The sequence below is a fragment of the Typopeltis vanoorti genome, chromosome 8 (assembly GCF_054136105.1).
Source record: "Typopeltis vanoorti isolate ZY-2024b chromosome 8, IOZ_Tvanoo_1.0, whole genome shotgun sequence".
Taxonomy (NCBI): Eukaryota; Metazoa; Arthropoda; class Arachnida; order Uropygi; family Thelyphonidae; genus Typopeltis; species Typopeltis vanoorti.
The window spans coordinates 42715902-42737039 of record NC_143556.1 but is presented as its reverse complement, the minus strand read 5'-3'; the positions used below and the strand labels follow the sequence as shown (position 1 = coordinate 42737039).

Genomic DNA, 21138 nt, shown 5'->3' with positions numbered 1-21138 from the left:
GTTCAATGAACACTTTATTGGAGTATTTCATCCTGGAGGAGTCAGTTTTAATAGTAGAGGGATAGGGTAGGTTCGAGGTTTAGAGGTACAGGAGGAGAGTATGTTTCAAATACTGAGTACTCGGGATGTCAGTAAAGCTGTGGGACTGGATGGTATTTCACCACGAGTTTTGAGAGAATGTGCTAGGGAACTGACAGTGTCTTTGATCTGGCTTTTCAATGAAAGTCTGGCTGCGGGAAAGGTGCCGATGGAATGGAAGGAAGGTAAGATAGTGCCATTGCATAAGGGTGGTAGCAGACTGGAAGTGTCTTCCAGTTATAGACTAGTTTGCGTGTCATCAGGAGTTGTTAAGATCTTGGAGAAAGTAGTGAGGAACCGTATACAGCATTGGGCAGATGATGGTGGTATTATCCATGAGAGTCAACATGGATTTGTGAAGGGGGTGCTCTTGGTTTAGCAATATGCTAGCCTTTTATAATAAAGTTACAATAGCATTAGATGAGGGGAAAGGCATATACTGCCATTTTTAGACTTAACGAAAGCATTTGACAGGGTGCCACATGATAAGCTGATATTTAAGTTGCAGCACATGGGTCTGGATGTCAGTTTGGTCAACTGGATTCAGGATTGGCAGTCTGATAGGTATCAGGGAGTTGTGTATGGTGGGACAGTTTCAAGGAGGCAGAGGGTATACAAGTGGGGTCCCACAGTACTGGGACCTATATTGTTTAACCTTTATATCAATGACATTGTCAGTGGATTGCAAGGGGATATTCAGTTGTTTGTGGATGATTTTTTTTTGTTTTGTCTTTATGAGCAACAAATGTTAAATTACATTACTTACTCGGTTTTTCCAATTGTGAGTCTTTTTGGTATCAAAAATGTATATCCAATGATAAAATTTAGCAGTAATTCTTCATCTTTTTTTTTTTTTTGTATTATGCACATCATGATAATATCCAGTGCATATCCTTGTAGATATGTTGAAAATATAATATGAAAGATATCATATAAGGAATGATTCAAAATTTTTTCTCATTTTTAAGATTTTCTAATGCTTACCCCCCCTCCTTATCCTCTCCTGGAACTCAATTGCATAACTACTCTAAATTTCTACAGGTTTGAAAGTTTTTCTAGACAGTATTCAAAATCTATTACTTCATTTGCCTGGTTGGTCAAGTTGTCGGCCTGGTTGGCCGAGTGGATAGCGTATCCACTCTCCAGTCAAAAGGCTGTAGGTTCGAATCCTGCTGTGGGCATGGATGTTTGTGATTGTCTGTAGAAATCGCAGTGGTCGTTGGCAGTAGATGGTGTTGTGTAGTTGCAGTCAGTTGGTGATTGAATGGCGGAGACGGAGCTGTAGAGCAGGTGCTCTCCCTCGATGAGTCCTTGGGCTCTCTGGAGGTGTCAAATAATAATAATTTTACCGTTTTGAGAAAAGAAATATGGCAATAAGATTGTTGTACTGTGAAGATTCTATTTCTGTACTATTTCTCTGCAATCTAAAATCAGCTGTTCTACTGTCTGCTGAAATTATTTAAAATTTTAGAAATACTATATTTTCACTATTCAAAATTGTTTATATGCATACCGCACAAAAGAAAGTTTAGTATTATTTTTGTTTGTTTTTCTTAAAAAAAATCTACCTATTACTACTTCTATTGCTGCTGCTGGTTGCTATTTCTGAAATAATCTACGTCTTAGAAATACTTGATAATATCCTCTTAGCTGGAGGAAAAGCTAAAGGCTTATTACTCTCACTGCTATTGAGAGTAATAGCAGTGAGAGAAAAGAGAGAACACTAAAGTCACACTAAAGTGCCTCAAGCTGTAGTGCAGAATACACCAAGAATGTTGTTTCCTTTTCAATTGTTGATTAGCAGATATTCTAACAGAAATAGTGATATTTCTTTTATATGCTGATACATTATTTATGCCAAAATAATTTCTTAATTTATAATGATCAGTTTCACTTTTATTATCGAAAAATTATAAATTATTTGATACAGTTATCTTGAAAAGAGGATTTGAATTATTTTAAAAGAAAAGGAGCATATGCATTACATAATCTTCTTTTTTGGGGGGGGGGATTATAGACCTATTCAATCCGCAGATATTTCAGAGAATTTATTTTATAAATCATTCGCAAGACAACTGTTACAAACGTAAATCACTTGGGGAACATGCCCATTCATTTTAGTGTAAAATAGTAGCAAAGGCTTAGATACTTCAATAATGCCATATATCTACGATCTCATACGGAGGTAGCAGGGTTTTTTTTCCCGGAAACTCAGGTTTTTCATTCCACATACAGACAAATCGTCCTTTCAGAACACACGCAATTTACAGACATAGAATACTAGTTGTAGTGGTAGGTGGGCGATAGATGGCGTTGATGGAGATGATTCGTAGTAGAGGTTCGGTGTAGTAGTTGAGACAGTTGTAGGTGTCCTCCCCGCAGTGAGTCTTTGGACTGCTTGGAGGTGTCAGGAATAATAATAATAAGAAGAAGAAACTAACCTAGAAGAAAATGTCGTTATGTCTGCTGATATTAGAACTCTTATGTGAATAATTTTTTCTGACATGATTTCCCTATTCATTATAATGTAATCAGTTTTCAGATTTTTGCCCTCTTGCATACTCCATGTTATATGCAGTGATTTCTTCTTTGTACTACAAGAAAAAAAAATCAGATAACAGAAGAAAAATATGTAGTATTTTCTTTTTCATCAGGTGAATTTACAATGTTCTTTCTTTGTATTTTGAAAAGAAAGTGCAAATGATTTTTTTCTTACTATTTTTGCCATTATAACATCTGATATAATTATAAGAGTGACATTTTATTGTTTTTCTCCCACACAAGAAACAGAAATAAGACAATAATATTGTTGATTCTGTCAAACTTCATTGTAGCAGAAATTTTTATTATAAAATTTTGTAATATATGAATCTTCCAAACAAGAAATTTGGAACCCATATCACATCAATGTTGAGTGTTGGCAAGGTGAAAATGTTCATGTTATTATTTATATATTTTATTTATTAATTTTATTTTATTATTTTTTGGTGAAATAGTTTACATAGAATACTCTTTCCAGTTCAAGAGGAACTGGAAAGAGTATTCCAGTTCCTCTTATATTTTATTCCTTCAAAAATATCATTCGTGTTATAAAAAGAACTTAAAAATTCGCCTTCATGAAGAACTGGAAACAGTACAGTCAGGCATCTCAAATTACATGAATAATTTTTTCTGACATGATTTCTCTATTAGTTATAATGTAATCAATTTACAGATTTTTGCCCTCTTGCATTCTCCCATGTTATATGCAGTGATTTCTTCTTTGTACTACAAGAAAAAAAATCAGATAACAGAAGAAAAATATGTAGTATTTTCTTTTTCATTGGGTGAATTTATAATGTTCTTTTCTTTGTGTTTTGAAAAGAAAGTGCAAATGATTTTTTCTTACTATTTTTGCCATTATAACATCTGATATAATTATGATTTGGTTCTGTAATAAAGCACACTGCAAGGCCATCACTCAGTTTGCTGGAGGCTTGAAAAAACATATTTAGTCTCATCTCTGATGTTAATTTCCCTACATATAGTAATAACGTGGTATTGATACCAAAGTCTTGCAGTTGTTGACTTTGCACAGAGAAGGCATGAGATATTCCCAATGGTTATCCCTATTTTTATTTTATTCCTTCAAAAATGTACTTAAGCCACTTCAAAGGAATAATATGTCATTCTGTGTGTTATAAAAACAACTTAAAATTTCGTCTTCAAGAAGAACTGGAAAGAGTATTCCGGTTTCTCTTATATTTTATTCCTTCGAAAATATACTATTAGACATCTCGAAAGAACAATATATCATTCTGTTTATAAAAACAACTTAAAACATTCGCCTTCAAGATGAACTGGTGTATGTTCAGTAGCAATCACCCATTTTCTGCATGAAGATATATCTAAAGTACAGGCAGAATCGCTATCTTCAGAGCTAGAAAGATTTCTCTCCTCATCAACAAGAGCTGCTCGACAGGCAAAGGCTCCAACTTTTCTGTATCTCACGAAGTTTCCTTTTCTTACTTTGAATGTTACTGCTACTGCTACTTGCCATCTTGTAAATGAATTGTATCTTGTGTATACTTACTAATATTCCTTTCTGCCCAGTAATAAGCTGTAAGCTAACGGAGATTACTAACTCCCACTGAGAAACAGAACATGCCCAGTAGGCAGCACAATAAAGAGCCTCAAGCAATATCTGAATATTTTACAGGCAGAAATTTCTTGTTTAATTTTTCCATCTTTCTTTATTCTGATATTGCATTTGTAGGATGACAGTTTTAAATATTAATTTCCCCTATTACCCAATATCACATAATTTCCTGATTTATAATCAGGAAATAATATGTATGTTTTCTGATTTATGATTTGCTAATTTATGATAATCACCACCTAGTTTCTGTATCGAAAAATTAAAGTTATGTGGAACAGTTACTAGAGAAAAATAACGAATTAAATAAAACTGTGAGTATGTTTCATAACAGTTTTCGGGTGTGTGATAGTGATGCAGCAGGGGGAGGAGTAAAACTATCACAGGCGAAACAAAGTTTAGTTCTATTGTAAAAATATGGAAATGAAATTTCACATTTGATGCATGTGCATATACATATTTTGAATGATAGAATATAAGCAAAAGTATCGCTTACTTTAAAAATTGGAGCATAATATTTGAATTAAGCAGAAAATATATACATATAAATTTAAATCATAACTGTTAATTTCATTTTGTAATGATCAATTATACAGGGAAACCAAGAAAGTGAAAGTGCAAAGAACAGTAGATTACTATATAAAGAAAAAAATTTTGTGATATGATTAAAGAATTTCATGTTTTCCTCTATCAAGAAAAGTCAATCAAGCACGTCCTAAAGGAAATCTGTGAAGTATTATTCGATTTCGATGATTTTGAACAAAAATAAAAATAATATAATCTGGAACGTTTTCTTTCTTTTTTTTTTTTTTAAATAATATTTCAAATAATTATCGTGAATTAATTTCTTTGAGAACAAAGAAAATGTTTTGTCGAGTAAGCGATTAGAAAAAAATTAGTGCAAAAAAATTAAAAATGAAATTAGTTCTCCAAGGTAAGGCAATATTTAAGTGAAGAAATTATGCAAGGATCTTTATTTCGTCCAGGCATTAAAATTGTATTGTACAATATAAAGAGAAAACAAAAATATAAATAATTTCTATATTTTTAGTCTATCCAATATAACTAAGATCCAGTTACTCAGCATAGAACAAAAAACACAGTTCCTTGTTATAGGCAACTGAGATACAGTTATGAACATGAGATAATCCGATTAAGTGTTGGAAGGGGATCAATCATACGATGCTGTTGGCACACTCTCCCTCGATGAGTCTTTGGACTCCCTGAAGGTGTCACAATAATAATAATAAAAGTGTTCTCTTCAGTGTGAAGGTTTATCACACCTTCTAAATGGTATCACAGCCAAATTGCACTTCTTATCCGTGTTCTTTCAACAGGTGGGCTGAATCATATCCAGATTATTTGGACGTCTATAGACATCCTAGCCGTTTGGGAGATTAAACAACTTTGTCATAGGCACTTCTGGTTCACTGCCAAGTTCTCTTGCACATTCTTGTAGCACATGGGCCAACATACTGTCCAGTCTCACTTCTGTATTCCCACTGATATTTTTAATATTCTGAACACCTCCAGTTTGCTTATCTCAATTTCTCACTTCAGCCTCTGTCACATCAGTAACTGCAAAGTTCCACCTGGATGATACACCCTTGCACAGTGATTACTTTGTAGTTGAACTATTTCTTCTGCTTCTCTCTCTCTCTCTCTTATGGCTGAAACAGCTAAGACTACGAAACCAGCATACAGACAAACCCAAACTTACATAAGGATTATGTTCTTCAAACCCTTATATAACATAAATTTTTCATATTCAGTCATGTCTGTCTTGCAGATGATAACTGTTAGCTGGCATGTTAACAAAATAACATTGGTGCATTTAAGTAAACTTTCCATAGCACTTCACAATCATTTGCAAAGTTCAAATTTATGTAAGTCAGACTTATATAAGTTGGGGTTTGTCTGTATTTTATCTGTAAGCCTGTTTTGAGGAATGTGAATTCTGATTTTCTGGATGTGAAGAGAAAGCTATTATAAGCATCCTAGACAGGATTCAAATCTAGGTTTTTTCCATCTAAAGGGCATTGTTGATCCAACTGAGCTACAGCAAAAGAAAATTATAAAATAATTCTTAAGTTTAATTTTTTTATAATAAATTGAGATCCTGTATGATTATTTTTAACATAAGCGTTATCATGTTATAAATATTTATCGTTATTCATCTTAATTTTTTTAAAATTTTATTTACTTTAGACACTTTGACAAAACTAAATGTGGCCGCCTTAACCACCATGAATTTAAGAGCTGTTTACGAGCTCTGGGTAATGATCTTCCAATGGTTGAAGAAGGACACCCAGATCCTGAATTTGAAGAAATTCTGGATATAGTAGATCCTAATCGAGATGGATATGTTTCATTACAAGAATATATGGCATTTATGATTTCTCGTGAAACAGAAAATGTCAAATCCAGTGAAGATGTAGAGAATGCTTTCCGTGCAATTACATCAGGAGAAAGGCAATATGTCACTGCTGATGAGTTATATGCTGTGAGTAAATTGATATTCTTTGATATCAATGTTTTTTATTTCCATTTTCTTTACAAGAAACAAGTCATGTACTACAACAAACACCCAGTCTACAGTTTATATATATTAGGCCTAATAACAATTCTTAATTGATCATAAAATATTAATACCAGAATCACTTATGCTTAATATTTTATTTGTAAAATTTTCAGCTAAGTTTCATAGCCATTGTCAATTCAGTTATAGGAAAACTCTAAAAAGAACAACTATGTAATTGAAAGTACACGAAACTATAGTGCACTATATATTATTCAATATATTATGCACTATATTATTCAAAATACTATATTGCACTATCATGCAATATAGTATTTTGAATATCTATTAAAATACTTTATTAGTATTTTAATAGATATTCAAAATAAATTACAATAAATTAATTTAGTTAATTAATTAGTTTTAAATATAAGCAAAATTTTACAATTAAAGAACACATGAATGGTGAGTATTAGTTAATATAACTTCCTAAAATTAAGAAAGTTATAGGCATTCATTTTTGTTCAGGTTTGGGTTGTGAATGTGTGCTTCACAGCTTTCTTTGTAGAGTTTTTCCAGAAGAAAGTAACTTTTGTGTAACATTTTGGTTTTGTTGCACTGAATCCTGTGTTTCGTAGATAAAGCATAGCTTGTTAAACCAGCTCTACAAAACACAGGAGTCAGTGGAACAAAACCAAAATGTTACACAATAGCACCAAGGATGCTCCAAGCCATTTCACAAGAAGGCTTTCTACAAGCAATAGGAAAATATGATTACAAAAAAACAACAAAATAACTGATATGTGTGCTAGAAAAGTAAACAACTTGCATGGCCAATTTCTATGAGACACTGAGGGAAAAAATAACAGGACATGGCAATGTTACAATATCACAGAAGAAAAAAAAAGATTCATTTAGCAGCTCAAATGCATTACAAACTAATGCAATGAAAGCAAAGATTGGTGGGAACATCAGTAATAACAGTAAATGCAGATTATGCAATCAGAAAGATGAAACAGTAAAACATCTGATCAGTGCCTGAAGCAATATAGCTCAAACTGATTACAAATACCACCATAATCAAGTGGCCAAAATAATTTATTGGTATGTATGCAAAAAAATTGGTTTTCTTACTTCTGATAACTGATGGGGCAACATAAAATAAAAAACAAAACAGCAAAAATTCTCAGGGACTTTAAAATGCTAACTAATTGGCATTTAGAACAAAGGGGTGCTTAAGGGTCAAAGCTGTATAACTGAGAGGAGACCTCCACATAGCCTTTAAAGGAATGCAGAGAACCGACCTGGGCTTCTGACCTAATGTCCAATCCTCACCTTCTCGTGGTGCACCCTGTTGGGTATCTACTTGGATACTGAATGAACGAGGATGGGCTGGCAATTTGGGATTTAGCCGACCAAATTGTATTCTTATTGGTTAAACCAAAATAAATGATGGTACAACATGACAAAATTTCATGCCGGCTGGGCCGTCGCCCGGTTAAACAAGGCCCCCGTTGTTTTCGCCAGGGAACCAGGGCGAACAGCGAAAAGTCAGCTACTGGAACAAATCTGAAAACAAACCCCAACTCAACATCACCAGAGTTAAAGATCGGTACTATCAACGTAAGAAGCCTGAATGGCAAAGAAATGGAGCTAGCTGAGGAATTAGATAAGTACCAGATCGACATAATAGGGGTGATTGAAACAAAAAAGACCAAAACTGGTGAGATCTTTCTGAGCAATAAATACAAAATGTTATATTCAGGCAATGACAATCAAGGAAAAGAAGGAGTAGCCATAGTATTCAACACAAAATACGAGGCTAATCTTCTTCAATGGCAGTCAGTCTTAAGTAGAGTAATGTGGGCAAATATGAGAATGGGCAACTGGACAATGAGACTTATTTGTGCCTATGGTCCCACAGAAGGTTCTACTAAGGTAGAAGTGGAGGAATTTTTTGAGGCTTTAGAAAAAGCAACTGACACAATGAAAAATGAAAAGTTGGTCCTTGTTGGGGATCTAAATAGCAGAGTAGGAAATGATTGTGAGACATACAAAAATATTTTGGGAAAATTTGGAGAAAAGAGCAAAGCTAATAATAATGGCAAATATCTGTTGGATTTCTGCTCAGGACATGGACTGGTTATTACTAACACCATGTTCCAACATAAAAATGTGCACAAATTCACATGGAGAGAAGAGGCTAGGAATAAGAAAAGTCTCATTGACTATGTTATTGTTGATAGTGATGTTTTCTCCCTGGTGCAGGACACCAGAGTGTACAGAGGATTTGAAATTGGAAGTGATCACTATTTAGTCTTGAGCAGGATAAAATTGAATTTCATATTGAAAAGAATAACATGTAAGAAAGTTTTAAAGCGAATAAAAGTTGAGCAGCTCTTAGATGTGAACTGTAGGCTAAAATACACAAAGATTATTGGAAAAAAAATGAAAGAGTTTGAGAACAGGAATCAAACCTTGGAGATTCAGTGGCAAACTCTGAAGAAAACATTGATTGATTCAGCCAGAGAGGCATGTGGTGAGGTTGTCTGCAAGGATAAAAAAATCAGAACTCCCTGGTGGACACAGGAAGTTAAAGAGGCAGTGAAGGAAAAGAAGAAAGCATATCAAACGTTTCTGTCAAATAAGTCAGCTTGTGCTCTTAGAAAATATAGAGACAAATGCAAGAATGCTAAACACTGTGTAAAACTAACTAAACAAAAGTCATGGGAGGACTTTGGCAAGAATATAGAAAATAAATATCAAGAAGGTGGCAAAATATTCTGGAGGTTGTTGAAGAAGCTTAGGAATGGAGGAAAGAGTGCTGTAAAAGGAGTTAGAGATGATAAAGGTGACATGAAAACAGGAGAAAAAGATATCCTTGAAGTATGAAGTAATTACTTTGAAAAACTGCTAAATGAAACAAGCAGTGATGACAGCACAGTTTAATAATAATAATAATAAGTATATGGGGTTGTCTGAAAAGTTCTCAGCCTCGACCATAGATGGCAATGCTATCGGCACGAATTTTTTTTTTTTTTTCTAAGTTGGTACATCTGTCATAAGCATCCATGTGAAATTGCAAGTCATTCTATCAAGTAGTTTGTTTTATACAACGTCTGAAGCAAAAGTGTTGTCTGTATCTCTTGAAATGGATAAAATTGAGTATCTTGCAGTTATAAAATTCTTCGTAAAAGCAGGTTTAATGCCAAAAGAAATTCATTCGATGTTCATAAAAGTTTATGGGCACTCTTCTCCTTTGTTTTTGATAATTAAGAAATGGGCTGCTGGAATTTGGTGCTGACCATTGTCAGTACCAAAGAAGACAAAGTCAGTTCCATCATCAAGAAAGGTCATGGCTTCAGTGTTTTGGGATGCTAAAGGCATTTTGTTTATTAATTATCTTGAAAAGGGTTCAACAATAACAGGGGAATATTATTCCAATCTTTTAACCAGACTAGATGAAAAAATTCGTGAGAAAACACCCTGTTTGCAGGAGAAAAAAATCATCTTTCGGTTTAAACGTATCTGTACCAGTCTCGAAGATGATCCACGTGAAGGATGTCCAAAAAGTGTCACCAGAAATCATTGATCAAGTGCACGATATGGTATTGGATGACCAGCGAGTCAAAGTGTGTGAAATTGCTGAGACTATAAGCATTTCAAAAGAATGTGTAGGATATATTTTGCATGAAGAATTGCAAATGAAAAAGCTTTGTGCAAGATGGGTGCCGCACTTGCTCACAGCAGATCAAAAATGCACCGCATGAAAATCTCTGAACAGTGCTTGGAGCGTTTTAACAAGAATAAAACTGATTTTGTGCATCAATTTATTACTAAGGATGAGACTTGGATTCACCAATATACCCACCAAAACAGTGGACAGAAACCGGTCAGCACCAAAGAAGACAAAGTCGGTTCCATCAGCAGGAAAGGCCATGGCATCAGTGTTTTGGGATGATGAAGGCATTTTGTTTATTAATTATCTTAAAAATGGTAAAACAATAACCAGGGATATTATTCCAATCTTTTAACCAGACTAGACAAAAATATTCGTGAGAAAAGACCCAGTTTGCAGAAGAAAAAAATCATCTTTCATCAGGACAATGCACTTGCCCACAAAGGTGTTTTGGCAATGGGAAAATTAAGGGATATGCACTATGAATTGTTGGAACATCCACCCTATTCCCCAGATTTGGCTCCTTTTGACTTCTATCTCTTCCCAATACTAAAACTCTTCCTTGCTGGTCAGCATTTTTCTTCGAATCAAGAGGTGATTGCAGTTGTAGAGGGGTATTTTGCAGATCTTATTGACACCCACTACAGGGACAGGATAATGCCGCTGGAGCATCACTGGAATAAATGTATTAGTCTTAATGGAGATTATGTTAAAAAATAAAAATAATTTTGAAATTATAAATTCGTTTTTTCATTGTTAGGCCGAGAACTTTTCAGCCCACCCTCATAGTAATACCTAATTTTAAAAACCAGATAAAAAGAAGCCTCCTAATTACAGAGGTATTAATGTATTAAATACACATCTACAAAATATTAATGAAAAATTGAAAGTATATAGTGAAAAAATATTATTAGAATATCAAAATGGATTTAGAAAAGGATGCTCTACAGTGGATGCAGTTTTTTTTGCAACTCATAATAGAGAAGAGAAAAGAATTTAATTGAGAGCCTAAATTGTTGTTTATAGATCATTACAGATTAAAAAACAAACAAACATACATTGATCTATTACAAAGATAATGAAATAAAAATAAATAAATAAATATGTGAAAAACAATCTATAAACCAAGGTGTAAGACAGGATGTCTTCTGTCTGCAATATTTCATTAATGTTTATATTAATGAAATGCTAGTACAGTGGAACACTTTAAATAGTTCAAGTATAGAAATTTCCTGGAATAATAAAATAAATGTTGTTATTTGCAGATAAACAGGTAATAATCTCATATTATTATTATTATTATCCACAGATCTCCATGGAGTCCAGACTCCTCATAAGAGGCCAACTTTCATATGCACAGCTCATCACACCTTGACCCAAATGCATTCATGTCCCCCACACTCACCAAACTCTCAGGCAGTGCACTCCAATCACCCACCACTCTCCATGCAAAAAATCCACTCTGCACCCCCCCCCCACCTTATACAGCTCCCCAGAGATGGTCTCCCATATTCAGATATTCTATGAAAAATATCATCCATGCCAATCCAGTAATTACCCCTTACCAACCTATACATCTCAATCACATCTCCCCCTCCTCCCTCCATCCACCACGCCCTGCAATTTGCATTATCTCAATCTGTCTCCACATTCCAGAGATCAGAAACATCATCCCAGTCAATCATCCCTTGAAAACCTGGTAACCAAATCCATGCACCATAATCCATATGATGCCTGATCAAAGTCATTTACCATGGAATCCAAATATTCTTACCTCTACACATCACTCCCATAATCCGCTGTTGTCCTCACAATTTTTGCAAAATATCCATGACATTTCAAGTTCCTATCCACCATAACTTCCAAATCCATCATCTTCTCCATCTCCTCTAAAATATTCCCACCAATCCTGTAATCTGCATCCCATCTTTGCTTCCCTAACATTTTGCAACATTAAACTGACATCACCACACACACTTGCCCATTCAGGCAGTCTATTTAGCTCCTCTTGCAAGGATACGATACCCACTCTACTTTCCATAACTCTCCCCAACTTTGCATCATCTGCAAACAATTGTACACTACCATCCAAGCCCTTCCTCCAATGTCATTTACATACAAATTAAACAACAATGGTCCCAAAAACAGACCCCCTGGGGCATGTCACTAGTGACTTTCCTTTTCTGGGATATTACTCCCCCATACACAACCTGCCGCCACCCATCATATAAGGAAGACAATTTACAAAGAGCAGTATATAATTTAAATGCTATAGTAAAACAGTTTGGAATGAAAATATCTATAGATAAAACTAAAACAATGGCATTTTGTGGGCAAAATTCATTTGGAAGTAAAACAGTTATTAATAATAACTTTAGATATTAATAACTAAATAATATTAGAATAGAACAGATAAAGCTAGCTGGTGAGGTCAAAGGAAATCCTAAAGAGTTCTTTTGCTGTGTGACAAGTAAAAGGAGGAACATACCATCTAGGTAGTTACATTGCAATGTCAGATTTGAGATGACTGATAGGTTGAATAGAGGTTGAAGAAATGAAGGTGCTTATAATATTGCAGAACCTCAATACAAATATAGCCATGGGATTAGATGGCATATCAGCATGTGTATTATGAGAATGTGCAAGGGAATTATCTGCTCCTCACACCAAGCTGTTTATTTACGCTTCAATACTAGGAAGGTGTCAGTGGAGTGGAAAGAGGACAAAATATTCCATTGCATAAAGGAGGCTCCAAGACAGAAGTAGCAAATTATAGTCATCTCAGGAGGAGTGGTGGTTAAGGTATTGGAGAAATTAGCGAAAGACAGAATTCAGAACTGGGTGGATAGGAATATGATCCTCTATAAGAACAACATGGTTTTGTGAATAGTAGGTCTTGCCTTAGTTTTTATAATAAAGTGATAACAGAGTTGGATAAAGGGAATGGCTACTCAGTGATATTGTTAGACTTTGCAAAAAGCATTTGTCAAGATTCCACATAGAACTTTATTGCATAAATAAATTGGAGCAAATTGGGATGGATATGAATCTGGTGATTTAGATTTGATGGTGGCTGATGGACAAATATCAAAAAGTGATTTATAGAGTTGAGTCCAGGATAAGACAAGTGACCAGTGGTGTACCACAGGCCTCAGTACCTAGTACTTTGTTGTTTGATTTGTATATCAATGATACAGAAATATAGGAAATGATTTGACAAGAAATATTTGGCTGCTTGCTGATGATGCTAAACTAGGAAGAGCAATGGTAATTGAAGGTGATGCAGAGATCCTGCAGGAAGATTTAAATAGACTAGCACTATGGGCAAAGGTAAATGGCTGCCAGTTTAATGTGGCCAAGTGTAAGGTGATGCACTTTCAGAAGAGATCACAAGTTGTGGACTATATTGATAGAACTGAACTGCAGGAAACTGATGAGGCCAGGTATTTGGGGTGATCGTGGACAGGAAGTTGAAGTTTAGAAGGCATATTGCAGAGTTAACCAAAACAGCACATCAGATTACATGATCATTGAAGAACATACTAACAAGCAGGGAAAGAGAGATTATTGTACCTCTATATAAGGCTTTTATAAGGCCACATATGTACTACTACTGCACACAGATCTAGACTCCTGGATGAAGACGTGGTGGTGAAGATCCAAGATCTAGAGACAAGTGACAAAGCTTGTGACCCTATGAGAATAGATTGATGGTCTGTGGACTTCAAAAACTAGCTGATAAGCAAAAAACGGGAGACATGATAGGAGCATTTAAGTTATTAAAGGGGGTTTATAGAACTGAGACTGAAGACTTTTTTTTAGTCCACTGCAAGAAGAGAACAAGAGGTCACTAGTGGAAGTTGTATAAAAGGATGGTTAGGAAAGGTGTTAGGACTATATTTTTTTTTGCTTTGAGGGGTTCTGAATGGATGGAATGGGTTGCCATAGGTGGTTGTGAGTGCTTAATCAGTGAATGAGTTTAAGGAAAGGTATTGTGTGAAAATAATGGATATCCCACGATGAGTCTTCTTACTCCATGAAGATACCCATATAATAATAATAATAATAAATATTTTCAATTATCTTGGATGTGAAATGTCATATGAAGGAGAAAAAGACATCAAGCCTGTAAAAACTTCAATGTTTTTACAGGTTATAGGCCTGATAAATAGAACTCTCAATCCTAACCTTGTACAGAAAGGAACACTTAAAAATATACAATACATTATTTAAATTAAGCGGATATCAAATCCCACATTATTTCAAAGTCGAATAAGAAACTCAAAGATCGGAATCAAAGAGTTTCATGCCGAATATAGTAAACCATAAAAGTTTCGGTGGATTGTAGCGTAAGCTAAAGCACGTAGTTCAACACTAGGGCAACTCATTGCAAAGGTGGGTAAAGTTCTGATCACTATTCTTAGTATTACCCATAATGTAAAACACATCTCCTTGGGGATATGTGATGTTATACATTATGGTGGAAGGTCACTACCCAGACCAGTTTCAACCTTTATTGAGGTGTCATCAGTGAGTAGGTAGACCAGGTAATACTGACATTATAGCAAAAATAACTTATGTACTTTGCTATACAAGTTGTCAAAAAGGTGCACCTATGAATTATTTAAATAAAAGAGCCAATAGGCTTCACTTCGATGATGTAACATTATTTAAATTAAGGGGATATTAAATCCCACATTATTTCAAAGCCGAATAAGAAACTCAAAGATCGGAATCAAAGGGTTTCATGCCGAATATAGTAAACTATAAAAGTTTCTTTTAAACTATAAAAAAACTTTTATAGTTTACTATATTCGGCATGAAACTCTTTGATTCCGATCTTTGAGTTTCTTATTCGGCTTTGAAATAATGTGGGATTTAATATCCCCTTAATTTAAATAATGTTACATTGCCGAAGTGAAGCCTATTGGCTCTTTTATTTAAGTAATACAATACATTAGCAGTATAAAACTGTATAAGGACAGTGTGAACAAAACAGTGAGGTGATTCTTTGCATGGATTGATTGATTTCATTGCTTGAATGTAGTGAATGCTGACACAGTGAGTTTGTTTAAAGCATAGTTTTGATGTGTTTGTGTGAAGTGTGTACCTCCTGCAATGAGTCTTTTGATGGCATGGAGGTCTGGCATTAATATTGATATCTCAAAATATCTTGAAACCATAACTTAGCTTCACACTCAGCCTGCAGTGCAGCACACAATCAGGTCAGGTGCAGAAAATTTGCCTCCTGCTCAAATGGTAGTTAAGCATTCTAGGCTTCACCAAGGCCATTGGACTGAACTTCTGCTGATTCATCTTTCCACTTGTTATCAAGGCCATATAAAGAGGAATAACTTCCTTATCTCATGTTAATGTGTTCTTCACTAGCCAAGTAATCTTATTGGCTACCTTAGCAGTATGTCCTATAAACTCTCTTTCTAAACCCCTAAATCTTTAGCTTCATCTATTTCCTGGATACACAGCTTGTAATCTATTTTTCCCAAAATGCATAACTTTACATTTCTCAACATTAAACTGATATCCATTATCTTTCACCCATACTGATAGCCTATTTAAATAATCCTGCAAGCTCTCCACATTGCCTTGATTAACTATTAGTCTGCCTAATTTTGCATCATCCAGACTGAATATTTCCTTTCACATAAATTACACATAAATGATATAGTTCCTATATCATTTATATACAAATGTACATTTATGCACCACTAGGCATCTGTTTTCGCCTCGATACTGCCCCCCCCTCCATATACCACTTTTTGATATCTGTCCAGCAGCCACCCTCTTATCCACTTAACCATTATCATGTCCATCCTCATTTATTCTAATTTGCATAGCAGAGTTCCATGCAGTATTCTTTCAAATGTCTTTGCAAAATCATTGTGTAGCCATTTCCTTTATCCAACTCAGCTGTTACTCTATTATACAAAGTCAGTAATTTACTAAGGCATGACCAACCCTTCACAGAGCCATGTTTACCCTCAATACATTATATTTTATCTACCCATTCTTGAATTCTCTTTTTGACCAATTTTTCTAGAACTTTCACCACCACACCTGAGATACTGATTGGTGTATAATTTGCTACTGCATTCTTAGAACCTTTCTTATGGAAGAGAATTATTTTCCCCTTGTAAAGCTAATTAGCCACTATATAAGTAAATATAAACAAAAATGGATAGAACATCTAAATTGATTGGACAACAGCAGACTGCCAAAAATACACTGGTGTCCAAAAGCTAAGGATGAATTATATTTCTACCTGTATATATGAAAACTTTTTATGAATACAGCCAAATGTGCACATAAATTTATTGCCAGCATACTAATAAATTATATTACATTACACAAATTTCATACAAATTAAATTGTGATATAAAAAGTTACAAATTTCCTAAGGACACAGTTAAGGAATTAATGCACAGTGCTTATAGAAATTATGTTTTGCTGTTATAACCTAAGAGAGACATTTCAGTGTGGAATATGTCCACCCCAAACTGCAATACAGCTCTTACAAGGTACCATGCTTAGCACCAAGTGATTCAGAAGTTCTTGAGGCAAACTCTAACACACCTTGTTTTTTGGAGGAGAATTTCAAGCAGCAATGCATCTTCCTGTTGCACCCCAAATGTATTCTGTGCGGTTGACATCTGTAGAGCATGCTGGACACTCAATTCAATTAATATACTTGGTCTCCAGAAGTATCTCCACTGCTCGTGTATGATGTGGTGTGACACTGTAATCCATATATAAATGAATTCTTTGCCTACAGTACCACAAAACAATCGAATATGACGTTAAAGAAACTGTTGCAATATTGTTCACTAGTCATACTCCCTTTTTCCAGCACTTGTAGCTTGGTGTGTCCATTAAGCATGCCTCCCCAGACCATGATCCCACCACCACTGTATCTGTCCCTTTCAAGAACATTCTCACAATAGTAAGTAGTACCACTTTCACACCAGATCAAGTGTCGTCTAAAATCTCAATAAAGACTAAAATGACTTTCATCTGTAGTACTTAGCCCATTGGTGTCTTGTCCAATTTTTACGAATACACCATTGCTGAAAATGTGCTGTATAATGAGCTGTGGATAAAGAGATGCAGACTACAGATCTTCAGATATATAGGACTACTTGTTGCAGACGTCTTGCCACAGTTTGTCGAGATATCTGCATACCTGTGCTTGAAAGGATCCGACTTGCAAGCTGATCTGCTGTGGTGTGTTAATTATGTTTTGCTGTTATAACCAAAAACCTTTGTGCTCCATGGTATAGTGAGCGCAATCTCTTAGCAAATGGCCGGAACACATTCCATTGGTATGAAACGCTGCCCAGAGCCTGGATATAATGCTATGTGAGATTCCAAACTCTCTGACAATACCATTAATTCTGCAGTCTTCTTCGAGGTTTCCAGTAATTCTTCTCTGCATGAAGTAATCTATATGATGTCTTTGAGACATTATAAGACATCCAAATTTGTAACTTTATTCCTTCAAACACAATTCGCTTAAACATAAAATCATCATTTTGCCTTTTATCTTGTTGAGTGCTACCACATGACCCCTTTGCATGCAATTTGAAAATTTGAATGTGTACCCACTTTCTACTCAAAATCTTCAGTTATACAAATTGTCACAAGCTGATTCATCTGAATTGATGGTTGTAATCTTCAGAAATAGTGTTTGTCCTTAGGTTTTGGACACCAATGGCATAAGACTGGAAGAAGAAGGAAGAAATTTATTTTCAGACTCAGTACTATTGTTTTCTTGTTTACTGAAACATGATCTTTTTAAACTAGGTTTCTTTTCTTTCTTTCTTTTTTTTTTGGGGGGGGGGTAGTGAAGTTAATGTATATAAAGAGAGAAAAAATTATGAATATGGCAGTTCTCTCCAGTAAGAAAAAATTATCTATTATTAGCACCATGGAAAAGCTGGTGTTATATATGCAAATAGGAAACATTGGTTTACATATTTTCTAAGCATGGCAGCAGCACAGTTTTTTTTTAAATATAGCACATTATTAGAAAGAAAAAAATTTATCACATATAAGGATGAATCAGATAAGTTTTGACAAACTTATGATATACCAAAAATCATGATAAAGAATTGCATTTTGAGAGATTTTGTCCACACAATAACTGAAACTGTTTAAATTATTATTCAATACATTAAATGTGCATAATGTTATTTTTCAGAATCTCACCAAGGAAATGGCTGACTATTGTATATCCCGTATGAAGCCTTATATAGATAAAACAGGACGTGCCATCCCTGGTGCCTATGACTATATAGATTTTACACAAACTCTCTTCCAACACTGAATGCCCAATGATTTTTATACTTTAATTTATCTGATTAATGTTTTATATAGTATCTATAAGAGCATGTTGATCTAGGCGAAATTTTATATATATATATTCAAAAGTTTATATTTGTTTATCATAATCACCAATTTGGTATGCCAAACCGGAGATAACTGTTTTTTTTTTTTTTTTTTGGGACTGTTTGCACTGTTGTGAAATCACATATATTTTAGAAGTTTTATATAATAAATGACTAGGTATTTTTCATTTTATTTATAACAATTTTTAATTTTAGATTTTTGATAAAACCTGAGAGTACAAATAATTTTTTTCTAAAAATGTCATATTTATTTAGGATGGTTGTAATCCTAAACTGAGAACTATTTATTTGTATCTTAAATGTGAACAGATTCTTGTACAAGTGTATTTTCTATATTATCAAAATGTTTTATGATAAAAAAAAATTTATAACATTTATATGCCTTAATGATCATGCTGTCACTGTTACCTTTTGAATGCTGGGGAGAATGGGGGGGACCGGTTGTTTTCATAATCATAATGAAACAAACAAAATGTTGTATTACATAGAAATAAATTCCATTTTTGTCATACTACTAGTGCATATTCCATTTTATGCATGTAAAACTTTATTTTTGAAATCAAATTTTATCTAGATAGTATTAAGAGTCCAGAGAATTTTTCTCATACCATCTAGACAGATAGTATGAGAAAATGGCATAGGTGATTTGCTGTTTATTTTTGTGCAGAGAGTTGCTATGAATTTCAGGAAGTAAAGTAGTCAAACAGATAAATGAAGAGAAGGGGGTATAAAACGAAAGGGAAAAAATTACGAAACATTTGTTTTTTATGCTCGGGTTTTTAAAAAAAGCAAGCAACTGGCTATCAGACAGTGTCTGATTGTCTAAATTCAGACCTCCATGGAGTCAAAGATTCATCATGAGAGGTCCTTCTGTCATACACACATAGCTCATCATACTATGCTTTAAATACATTGACATTTTCTTCAAACACCACATTCTCAGGCAATGCATTCCAATTATTCACCACTCCTCAATGCAAAAAATCTGCTTCACACTCCTTTGTTCAACCTCCTCATACAGGTTCCAGATGACCTTTTGTTCTCCCATCTTCCACTATTTTACGAAAAACCTCTTCACCGTTAATCTGATAAGAACCCCTTAGCTATGTCTCTATCATATCACCCCTCCCTCTTATCCATTAGAAATAAGACATTCACTTTGATATCTCACTTGAATTATATTGAATTGTCACTTTCATAATAATGTTATTGCTTTTTACATTTAATAGTGGAATTAAAGTGTGAGTAGTTTGTTACATTTCAATATACTACTCTGTTTTAGTTTTGGATACTTTTTCATCACAAAGGATTTAAAACAAGATTAAAAAGGTGTAATCAATGAATTTGCAATTTCTTGTGGCATTCTTTACAAAATTGAGGATCCATCAATTTATAACAAACTTTGTTTTTGCACTGAATTTCATTAAGACTTCTCCATACTAAATTTTACCAAAATTGATTGAGGATCTGATACATTTGTACTTTGAATTATGAAAGCTTTAAATGTCTAACAAGGCTTATTTAGTTTATGTCATTTATCAGAAGTTTATCATTAAACTTTTTTCAAGGATAAAGAAACAAACGAAAAATAATGTCAAGTAGCAAAGTTGTTTGTTTCCAATGAATATTACTTTATTTTTTATTCACTTTTTAACGATATTTCCAATTAGGAAAAATTTATAAACCTTGAATATTCCTTGTATGGCAAATGATTTAAAGATGAAAAGAAAGAACATATTCTATTTGGATTTCTAAAGATTATAATTTTCGAAGAAATATTTGAAGAACATCTAGAATATCTAGAATAGTTATTTCATGTGCAAACTTTATTTGTTTACACCTGAATAAAGGATTAAATGAAGAATATAATTTCTTGGCATCTTTAATTTATAATTTAACCAAATGAAAAAAAACATTAAAAAAAACTTTCAACATCTATCTCTAATCCAGAGTAATTTAATAATAAGGTGATACACCTTTTCACTACCTGTATATGGAAATATATGACTTCTCCATTGCTTCAACTTTGGCATCCCTTTGGGTTTGTTTGCTTTTCCTGGAGCAAGAGAAACTCTGTTTGGTGGCTGATTTTTGCTTGTCACTGAGTGGAGCCACCACTGAGTTTCCTGTCCTGAAGTGTTTCAGTTCGCAGAGTCACGAGTTTAATAGTGATCTTTTAGGGTTACTCAAGAGATTTAGAGTAATCTTGTAGATCCTTCCAAGTTTTTAGAGAGGTATCCCTGCAATTTAACATATCTCAGCAAAGGTTGAAACTGGTCTGGGTAGTGGCCCTTCCCATAATTTC

The 21138-nt window shown here is 34.2% G+C and overlaps 1 protein-coding gene across 3 annotated transcripts in view; it reads left to right on the top strand.

Moving 5' to 3' along the window:
* LOC150103955 (spectrin alpha chain-like) overlaps nt 1–20702 on the top strand; it is an 850682-nt gene extending 829980 nt beyond the window's left edge. For all 3 annotated transcript variants that reach the window (XM_090397194.1, XM_090397195.1, XM_090397193.1), the window contains 2 exons: nt 6422–6716; nt 18626–20702. In XM_090397194.1, coding sequence (XP_090253320.1) covers nt 6422–6716; nt 18626–18751 — 421 coding nt within the window. In that variant the 3' untranslated portion in view covers nt 18752–20702. The remainder of the gene's footprint in view (nt 1–6421; nt 6717–18625) is intronic.
* The last annotated feature ends 436 nt before the right edge of the window (nt 20703–21138 follow it).